This window comes from Chanodichthys erythropterus, chromosome 24 (assembly GCF_024489055.1).
Source record: "Chanodichthys erythropterus isolate Z2021 chromosome 24, ASM2448905v1, whole genome shotgun sequence".
Taxonomy (NCBI): domain Eukaryota; kingdom Metazoa; phylum Chordata; class Actinopteri; order Cypriniformes; family Xenocyprididae; genus Chanodichthys; species Chanodichthys erythropterus.
In genome coordinates this window covers 16,631,987-16,643,421 of record NC_090244.1, presented here as the reverse complement: position 1 = coordinate 16,643,421, position 11,435 = coordinate 16,631,987, and the positions used below count along the sequence as shown (strand labels likewise).

At 35.8% G+C, this 11,435-nt stretch overlaps 1 protein-coding gene across 1 annotated transcript; it reads left to right on the top strand.

The window, feature by feature from the left end:
* The first annotated feature begins 5,959 nt into the window (after positions 1–5,959).
* pim3 (Pim-3 proto-oncogene, serine/threonine kinase) lies at positions 5,960–11,329 on the top strand. Its single transcript, XM_067379183.1, has 6 exons — positions 5,960–6,317; positions 6,577–6,686; positions 6,780–6,830; positions 6,915–7,278; positions 8,302–8,478; positions 8,570–11,329. The coding sequence occupies exons 1-6, from the start codon at positions 6,230–6,232 to the stop codon at positions 8,737–8,739; spliced, it is 960 nt and encodes a 319-aa protein (XP_067235284.1). The 5' UTR covers positions 5,960–6,229; the 3' UTR covers positions 8,740–11,329.
* Positions 11,330–11,435: the final 106 nt, after the last annotated feature.

Here is an 11,435-nt window from a genome sequence, read left to right as displayed (position 1 = left end):
GTTATCCTATGCTTCCCTCCCATATGTCATCTGATTAGACCGCTTTTTTTTTTTTCCTAGAATGCTCTAATCCACTGAGATTAAAAACACTAATTTAATGCTGCCCGCTCACCTGTTTAAAGTGTGAGCCTGATTTATCCATTTTTACATTTTGAAAAGTTAGTTCCTTTAATTCTGACTGTCAGCAAAATCTACAAATTGTGTTAGAATGTTACGAGATGCTTCGCAACTGACAACCAATAGCATGTCTTATATTCACATGCTTTGAACAGTCACAGAAACTGTTGTATAAACCAAAGTCCCTTTAGGACAAGGCATTTCACCCGGCGGCCATCTTTGAAACGACTCTCGGGCATCCAAGTGCAGCTCCTATCTCTTTGAATGGGGAAACATCAAATTCTCAATCTGTTTGCCAAGCTTTCGATTAAATTTCATATTTGAATTCACCAATGAAATCTGACAACTATTGCAAATTTTGTTTTGTTCGAATCATGATAAAAAACGGTATTCGTCCAATCGGTGACACTGTCACTGTAAAAAGCATTTTAACCCAGGGTTTAGGAATTTACAGTGTAAAATGGCAGTTTATGAATACCCAGGATTAATCATTAACCCTGAGTAAATTGAGCAATGTGAAATGTGAAGATAACCCAGGACTTTGTTTATTTGATGTTTAGAATGACCCAGGACTATTTCAAGTGTGAAAAGCCCTCTAGTGTCTTTAAAGGGGTCATGAATTGAGAAATCAACTTTTCCTTGAATTTTGATAGCCTATATAAGAGGTCATCGTACTATTAGAATATCATGTAAGTTTCAGAACTGAAAACTTCCTTGTTAGTCCAATAAAAGCTTTTATTGACACCAGGCTCAGCGAATGATTCTTCCCTACGGAAGAGGATTAGGGCCAAGCAATAATAAAAAAATAAAACTATCTCGAGATTAAAGTTGTTAAATTTCGAGAAAAAAGTCTAGATAAAATGTTGAGAATAAACTCATTAAATTATGAGAAAAACTCGTTAAATTACGAGAACAAATTTGTTAAATTATGAGAAAAATGTTAAATTACGAGAAAAAAGTTGTTAAATTATGAGAACAAATTCATTAAATTATGAGAAAAATGTTAAATTTCAAGAAAAAAGTTGAGATAAAATGTTGAGAATAAACTCATTAAATTATGAGAAAAAAGTCATTAAATAACGAGAACAAATTAGTTAAATTACGAATTTGTTCTCATAATTTAACATTTTTTCTCATAATTTAATGAGTTTATTCTCAACTTTTTTCTCGAAATTTAACGACTTTTTTCTCATAATTTAATGAGTTTATTCTCAACATTTTATCTCGACTTTTTTCTCGAATTTAACGAGTTTTTTCTCATAATTTAATGAGTTTATTCTCAACATTTTGTCTCGACTTTTTTCTCTAAATTTAACGAGTTTTTTCACAATTTAATGAGTTTATTCTCAACATTTTGTCTAGACTTTTTTTCTCGAAATTTAACGAGTTTTTTCTCATAATTTAATGAGTTTATTCTCAACATTTTATCTCGACTTTTTTCTCGAAATTTAACGAGTTTTTTTCTCATAATTTAATGAGTTTATTGTCAACATTTTGTCTCGACTTTTTTCTCGAAATTTAACGAGTTTTTTCTCATAATTTAATGAGTTTATTCTCAGCATTTTATCTCGACTTTTTTCTCGAAATTTTACGAGTTTTTTCTCATAATTTAATGAGTTTAATCTCGAGATGGTTTTATTTTTTTATTATTGCTTGGCCCTAATCCTTTTACGCACTTCCCGGACTGTGCCTGTCTGTCTATATATCTATCTATCTGTGCCTATCATCATTGCAACATTAGCCCCGCCCACTGGTGTGTTAGTGAATTGATGAGCAGGACTAAAAATAACATTACCTTTCAAAGGATCCTAATGCTAGGAATATGGTTATTTATTTTCAACAATGTGAATGTCTCAGTTGAGCATTATTTATTTGTATTCGGTACATTTCACTGTGAATTCTTTGGTAAATCAGGCTTTACAAAGCAGAATTTTACGATATGGACTCGACAGTAATGCAACAACATGTAAGTAACTGTTAATTCTAATGCCTGATCTGATATATAAAGATTCATGTACAGTCAGATGTTCTTTGTATGTGTCAGTAAATCAAACCAATGACTAAACGGTCAACTTCACGTTGTTTCTCTTAGTAGGATGAAGATAATCTGTTACTTAAACAGTTGTTAAATTTTGTACAGAAAGCGATCAAAGAACGCTCCCTTTACAATCGCTGGAGCTGTCAATCAAACAGCGCAAGCTTATCAGTGACTCAGTTCAGGACTCACACCAAAACTCCTGTTTTATTCAATGAATCTCTCAGTTACATCGAGTTTGCTCTGCTATATGATGAAAGCATTCATTAGTGTGCAGAAGTTGAGTTGCAATGACGAGATCACTGCTTTCACGCACTCAACAACATGTGATCGGCTACAATCTTCATCACTGCAACCTTGCCACGATCTAAATATAATGCCATAGATCTAAATGTAATGCTATAATAATAAACAATTTTCATGATTAGTTAACCTTGAGAGCTGTAATAGTAAAAATGCGCTAAAAGTTTTCAAGAGAGCCAATCACAGCAGTGGGCGTTTACACTGAAGTCTCGCAGCAGAAAAAAACAGAGCGTTCAAATCAGAGTACTAAAATCAGGGAAATAAAAGGTTGCCTTTTATTTCTAAATTATGACAATGTTTGATATAAAAAGCATACTAACATAAGTGCATGCAGGAAACATTATAAAACAATGAAACAACGCAGTTCACGACCCCTTTAAATAAACCACACAAAAAGTGCCCTGCATAATTTCAAAATTATATAGCCAAAAGTATTTTGGAAAGAAATACCATTTTTAAAATGCAACGTGTCAATAACTTTGTACAATTTCAATAATTAATTGACACATAATTGAATTGCATGTTTTGATCAGCTGACAGCTCTAGTGTCTATAAATAAATTGCATATTTCAAATATGTAAGAAATGCATTTTTAGGTTTTGAACAAGTCAAGGAAAGATGTGGTTTGGAACCGGCATATTTAATCTAATATATATAAGTGATTATATTTTTCCTATCTTTGAATATGCCATATGTTCCAGCCCAGTGAAAAGGTAAGTGATCATCTAACCCTGCCCTCCAGATAACCTCTGAAGAGGATTCGGAACTGTGCACTAAACCCCTCTTGTCAGCGCAAACAGTGGGGGTCTTTGTGATCAGTCCGATTAGACGTGTAAAGCTGCATAAAGCCACTTTTGCTACAGGTTATGGCATTTTCTTCGGAAATACGTAAAACAGAGGTCATTATGACAGAACAGCAGCCAACAATAGTCCAGTGTGGTTGGGAGATTTGTCTACTTTAAATTGAATTTACTATAATAGGAATAATCAAGTGTCAATGTGTACTCACCAACTAAATCACACATTGAGGGTCTGTAGAAGCTTTTTGTTCATTTGGACACATGTGCTTTGGCCTTACATCAGGTAACTTCTGAAAACCTTGAGGGATTTCCCTCCTGATTGCTCCAGTGTGTCTCATAAAAGCTACCCAGAGCCTTGATGTCCTTCTGAGGTATGACCTAATGAATCTGGCACGAGATGAAAGTGAGGATATGTTCTTTTTTTCTGGGAAGGTAGGAGAAGAATGACATGTAATAAGAGAATGAATGTCGCACATTCTCTGTCAGATGTAAGATGTTCAGTTATGGCTCGTTACGTTTTATTTTTCAGAAACCATTTGTAGCACTTTACATAAAGTGCAGTCAAACGTTATTTGCATGCTTTATTCATCTTTGTCTGAGATATATTATTTTTTAGACATTTTATGTAAAGGCTAAGCATTGATTTGACTGCAGTTTGGTATCAATGTCTAATGGGTCTGGGGTGCACAGCTGTTTGCAGAGCATGTCTTATCATATGAATTTTCATAATGACGTTCATCCTCTATCACAGCAGGGCATCACTGTTTACCTTGTCTCCCTGTCTTTGAGACATCCTGTCTGCATAGTTCCATCAGCCTCTTTCCAAATTACCTCCTTAGATGAGAGAGATGATGAGGATTGATCTGGACGAAGAGATAATCCCAGAAAATAAATCTGAAAAGCACTTTTAGTTAAACCGAATGACGATATTTTCAAACAATGCTAACAGGCTGATATAGCTAGCAAAAGGACAATTAAACATTTTATATTTAGCACAAGTTTTTAAAATATTACAACATTTTCCATGTTTTTTAGCAGTTGTACCGAATGACCTGATGTTTCGGGACATGCGTATGAGCAGGTGAAAACATGAATTTTTCAAATAGTTAAAACAGAGTTAGTTACTTTGTTTCAGGATCATGTGGTCCTTTGTAGGCGTCTGAATGATGTCACATCCTGTCACATGATATTGATCACATGACTTGATCCAAAATGGCTCCTTTATATTGGTTACTCCAAATGACATAAATGAAATTTATTTTTCCGGACATTCTTTCTCATAACAAAGCAACGACTTTTACACATAATTTTAATGCCATTTTGCACTATGTTGATATATGATGTTATAAAATCATGACGGAATAAAAAACATTTATTACATTTTAAGATATTTTTATCACAAATGAAATGGCTGTATTGGCCTTTGGACGGTTAAACCAAATGACCTTTTGACACTTCAAAATCTTTAAAATACCTTTATATGTAGCAAAATATAATTAAAAACTTTTGGATTCAATAAAAGAGATCTAGTTATGCTACCTTACATACTTTGACTGTCATATCTTTGTTTTTTATTATTATTAAGGCCTTTGGACAAAAAAAAAAAAAAAAAGCATCACGTCATGACCCATTTACAATAGAGTCTACTTTGTAGCTTTAAATGACCCCACAAGATGCTTATAGCTGAACTAGCTGTGACGTCTTGCATTGCAGAGACGAAAACAGTACACACAGTAAAATAAAAAAATAAATATAAAACAGACAAATGTACAAGTGTGCTATATATAAATAGAATTAACAAGGATATATGGTGAATTCAGGTTGATTGGGACACTTTTTGCCATTGAAATTACTGCATGAAAAAGTGTCAAAAATTAACCTGAATTCACTATTTACACACTTCACACACAAGGATAGATAGATAGATAGATAGATAGATAGATAGATAGATAGATAGATAGATAGATAGATAGATAGATAGATAGATAGATAGATAGATAGATAGATAGATAGATAGATAGATAGATAGATAGATAGATAGATAGATAGATAGATAGAGTTTGGTTGATAGATAGATAGATTTAGTTTGATAGATAGATAGATTTAGTTTGATAGATAGATAGATAGATAGATAGATAGATAGATAGATAGATAGATAGATAGATAGATAGATAGATAGATAGATAGATAGATAGATAGATAGATAGATAGATAGATAGATAATGTGCTTTAATATTCATTATTGTTCTAATTATGATTTATAAAATGTTATTTGTTGATAAAAACTCGTCATTATTATACTATTAAACATTATTATCATTATTTGACAGGCACAACCCAGCAATATTACTCCAATTAGTCACTGTGCAATTATATAAACTATGCAACGTGGTTGGTCTTGTTATATAGCCTAAGCGCAAAGCTCTCAGACGAGGTATCCATGGGCGTCTCGCACTATTCACCATTTATTCCCGCTGATGAATTTATCATGCATTTATAGTGTCTTTCTAGATTTTACCACTTCGTTTTTCTTTTTCTTATGGAACGCTAAAGAATTCTGAGGAATGCGTTTGTCTTTAATTTAAGCGTATGGAGTCTATCCATGGCGGAGGGATATGTGCAGCGCGCCCAGCGCCCAAACACGAGAATGAAGAGTTAATACGGTCGGTCTCCCCGCTCTCACACACAGACACATCAACTGAGCGCGCCGACCGGACTCAAAAGCGCAAACGTGTGCAGTTCTCTCTCACTATGGGTGCGCGGGGACGTTTGTGAATAATTACCGGAGTTTGACACCTTTCTAGAAGAGGAATCGGAATCGTTTTGCGAGCATTCGTGGGATTTTCCAGCGGAGTCCCACTACTAAACACATTTTTGTAGGGAATTCGGTCTTGACTGTGAAGGACGGGGTGCCGGTGTTTTCCAGTCCCTGGCACAGTTACGCATCTTAAGGACTAAGAATCGACAACGAAAAATGTTACTTTCCAAGTTTGGATCTTTTTCCCATATTTGCAACACAACCAACATCGACCACTTACCGGTGAAAATTCAACTTCAAGCAGGTAGATGTCGTTCTCCAAAATTTATAACAATATATATGTTTTTTTATTTATTTATTATTATTTTTTAAAGTCTTAGTCCTTTAATCAGTTATTTACTCCTAATTTTCCATACGCAACGTATCTAGCTGCTTAATCGGCACGCGCCTGTCCGTGACCTGCGTATGGAGCCATTTTGTTTGCCAACCGTGCGTTATACACACACTCGGTTTAAATCACATTGTTAAACGAACGTTGTTGTTTTTTCTCTTTCATTTTACAGCCAAGGCCGAAAGGGAGCCATTTGAGAAGGTGTATCATGTGGGTTCGGTGCTGGGAAGCGGTGGGTTTGGGACAGTGTACGCCGGTACTCGGATCTCAGACGCGTTGCCGGTAAGCGTTGGCTTTGTTTTGGTGGCAGCACATGGCCGCGTTTGGCGCCACAGTCACACACTTCATATGTGCGTTTTCTCTTTTTGTCTCTAGGTTGCGGTTAAACACGTCGCTAAGGAGAGAGTGACCGAATGGGGTACTGTTGTAAGTAAACATGCATTTTAGTTTCATTATTATCATTTTTTTTAATACTATATTGTGTCTAATGCATGCGTTTTTATATTCCAGAATGGGTCGCTGGTTCCTCTCGAGATCGTTTTGTTGAAGAAAGTGGGGAGTACGTTTCAGGGGGTCATTAAACTCCTAGATTGGTATGAGAGACCCGACGGCTGGTTGATTGTAATGGAGAGGCCGGAGATGGTAAAGGATTTATTCGACTACATCACGGAGAAAGGCGCGCTGGATGAGGACACCGCCCGGGGCTTCTTCAGGCAGGTTTTGGAGGCGGTTCGGCACTGCTATAGCTGCGGGGTGGTTCACCGGGATATCAAAGACGAGAACCTCCTGGTGGATTTACGCACGGGAGATCTGAAGCTCATTGACTTCGGCTCCGGGGCCATCCTCAAGGACACCGTCTACACAGACTTTGATGGTGCGTCCTTGACTCTTACCCATCCTCCTTTGCACCTGCCACGCTTAACAAAATCCCTGCATCCCAATGTGCATGCTATCCGCCCTAAATAGTATTGAATATTACTAACGTCACATACTATTTTAGATGGATAGTATGCGCATTGAGACGCAGGCAATGTGTCTGATATTTTTTAATAATAATGATAATTTTACTTAATATTCAGCATTAGATTTAAACAAAATGACTTTGAGTGTCTCGCCCAAGTTGAAAGGTTTATACAAATTATGAAAATTGTCTTTGCTAGGCCGGAAGACCTTTTTTTTTCCCTTTATTTGAGTAAAAAGTGAAAGACTTCAAACAGAATTACAACATTACACTCTTTAAAACACTTCTAGTTTATATAGAAAATCAAAATGTATCAATGTTTGTGTATATATAGAGAGATGGGTAGCTAAGATATAGATGTGTATATTTGAGTATGTATGATCCTCACAGGTTGATTTATGACTTTAATACATGCATTTATGTTGCTTGAAGCAATATTTCTTTAATGTGTTGAAAGTTAGTGGGATCAGCTGTTACTGCGTAGCATCTGTTTGTTGTGAAACCTGAGTTGCGGGACCACGTGATCCCTTCGCAGATCCCTGTTTTTGTTTGGTATCCAGGCGACTCCTGGTCTTCGGGGGCCTGTCACATCACCCCTAGTAAAGGTGCTTTTGTTGGGGGGAAGTGACTCACGCTGAAAGCATGTGGAGTTGCCATAGCTTGTGACTGTTTGTACCTGAAAGTGTCGTTTTTTTTTTTAGCTCTCCCTCCTGTTTCAGCTTGCTTGTATTTTTGGAACGAGCCGTTCTCCGGGCTCACAGCGAGACTGGAGGAGGGAGGAGCGTTTGTGCGAACGCCAGACCGCTGGCGCCCCCTTTGCTAGAGTCAGCTGACTAGAGCGGCTCATTATACAGTGCTGCAGTGTAATCAAAAAAGGCGATTATGATTATGAGCCAGAAATCTCTGGATTGAAAACCAAATGTTTTGTTTTCGTAGGCACGCGAGTGTACAGCCCCCCCGAGTGGATTCGTTACCACAGGTACCACGGACGCTCGGCAACCGTGTGGTCCCTTGGCGTCCTGCTGTACGACATGGTGTGCGGCGACATCCCGTTTGAGCACGACGAGGAGATTCTGAGAGGACGGCTCTTTTTCAGGAGAAGAATCTCTCCGGGTATGTTGCGAACAGTCGGATCTTTGGGTTTTTAAAGCGTTTTGTAGATGAGAAGTTTAACCTTGCTGCTTTCTTTCCCTCTGTCCATCAGTGTGTCAGCAGCTCATCAAATGGTGCCTCTGCTTGAGACCTTCAGATCGGCCCACCTTAGAGCAGATCTTTGAGCATCAGTGGATGCGGACGGAAGAAAGCCCGAAAGCAGAAAGCGTCGACATCACGCTTCACTCTATCAGCACAGAATCGGGCAAAGAAAGCCTTTGACGGATGCGGGGATGCCGAGGGAATGGACTCTGAGACCTTTTTGCCCTTGTTCCCAGTCTGTTGGTTATCGGGACTTCAATTTATGTTACATAAATGTCTTTTTTTTGGTTGTTTTTCTTGCTAAGGGTGAGTTGTTACCCGTAGGGATTGCGTGAGCAGCAATGCTAGTGATCCTTTGATCTTACTGGTTGCTCTTATAGAGCTTGGACATTATTTTCCTTTTAGACTATCTTTTTAGTTTTCGGTGCCTTTTTTGGAAAGCTGCTTTTATGGGATTCAAGTCACGACAGACGCCAGGTGGATTTTCATGGATTTTAGGGGAACTCCCCTGGATTCATGGGAACCTTCAAAGACTGTATCTAGTTATGTGGTGGGTCTCCCTTGCCCTCTAGTGGTCGAATACTTGAAGTACACACTTACTACTCTCTTAACACTATCTCTCTGCTGCTCTGCCATTCATACACACTATTTCGATGGTTTTCCCTTCTGTTGTTGTTTTCTGAATGTCTTCCACTACTTCATCTCTGTTGACGTCACTTTTTAGACTTTGCTTAGCAGAGACTTGAGTGATGTGCACAATCAATGCAATATTCATGGATTCACTTATCTTTCTTTCATTTTTTTTTTTAACTTTTTATTTTTAAATACAAGTATTTGTATTGTATTTATGTACATTTTTCTTCCATGTATCTTATTTATTCATGCAATACAAACATTCCACATTCAGTGGCTATTTATTTATTTATTCATTTTATACCATCTGCAAAAAGTAAATTGAAATTGTTAAATGTAAAGAGTTCCCTGGGCTTATCTTTAGTTTAACCTAAAGGATCCTAGACACGCTAAAGCTATCTAATACTGATACAAATATAAGATTGAGATGTTTAGTGATGCCATTTTCTGATGTAGTGTAAAATTTAGAATCAGTTTTTTTCTCCATGTGAAGTGGAAGTAAAAATGTGTTTTAGTCCTTCCACTGTGACAGTGTGGTTTTTTTTTTTTTTTTTTTTTTTTTTTGAAATGGTGAAACATTTATTTTTTTATATTGGACACAATAAATTCCTTTCATATGTAACATGTTTGATGTGTCTGTTTGTATATAACCAATTGATTATATACAGTGTGGGTGTAACACATTACAAGTATCGTGATTTATGTGACAAATTAGGTTACTTTTTTGAGTAACAAGTAACATCTCAATTTACAACAAAATATCCGAGTTACAAATAAGTAACGCAAGTTTTTTTTCTCCCCATTTATTGACACTGAAATCAGAGGCGCCATGTGTGCTGCATAAACATGATGGTTGTTTATTAAAAACAACCAAGCCCAGCCCAGAAAAAGTAACACTACAATTGATTACTTTTTTTAGTAATCCAATATTGTAACGCATTATTTTAAAAGTAACTCCCCGAGTTATGTGGTGGGTCTCCCTTGCCCTCTAGTGGTCGAATACTTGAAGTACACACTTAACACACTATCTTTCTGCTGCTCTGCCATTCATATATTTCGATGTAGAGGCGGCTGACTTTGCTTAGAGACCTGAGTGATGTTCACAATCAATGCAATATTCATGGACTCACTTATCTCTCCTTACATCTTTTTATTTTTTGAAATAGAAGTATTTATTCTGGCTAGCCTAGCGTAAGTTTTCTTCCGTTTCCCACCAGTTATACAGTATGTAAAAATGCTGCCCCCTACAGGTTTAAGACGCTAAATTTTCAATAAAATAATAAAAACCAGTAAAAAAAAAAAGCAATTCAATAATTCATAAAAACCAGTAAAAAAAAAAAAAAAAAAATGCAATTCAATAATTCAGTTCAATTTGAGAGAGGAAGTAGCTACAGATTATGTATCCGACTCACTCCTTCCATGAAATGTCCAAACATCCTGATGAATAGTTAATATTACCCAGGTTATGCAAATATGATGATGACATATTGGCGTTAAAAAGCTGAATAAGATTTTAATGATTCATCCATGAGGTTTCATATAAAATTATTCATTGTATTTACCCAGTTAATCAGGTTATAAAAAGATTTAAGAAAGATATTAATTTGAAATGTCTGTTTTGTAATTTGTATGATGAGACTATTTATCATCTTTTTTTTTTTTTTTTTTTGAGTGTATTTGCACTAAATTGTTCTGATGTGATTTTGAGGTCTTTTTTAAGGTGATCTCTGTAACTGACATTAATCTGGAGGATAAAAAAAAAACATTTTATGACAAGTCTTTAGAAAAGAAAATTTGTTTTGTTCTTAATTTGTTTATTATTTTAGGGAAATATCATATTCATAAATGTCAATGGGCAAAAAATACGCCTAGTTTAATACAGTTTAAATTTGAGCTTTGTGATTATCTTAAATCATTGGAGGGTGTAAGGAACACCAAAGCAAAAAAGACTACAGACTGTTAAGGCCTTGAAATCCTTTTTAAGAATCTTTGTATTTATTTTGTTATTAGAGATATGCATTTGATTTCAATATCCCTGTGTATATAGTTATATTTATCTGTGTATTGTCTGTCTTTAATTTCTTTTCTTTTTTTGTGCTATTGTTATTTTTGTTTTGTAATGTATGTTTTTATTGAATTTCTTGCCACTATTTTTTTTTTTTGTTACTGAATAAAGCTTTTTTAAAAAAAAAAAAAAATTGTAATGATTCATTGTTATGTTACGCATGATACAGATGTAGAAT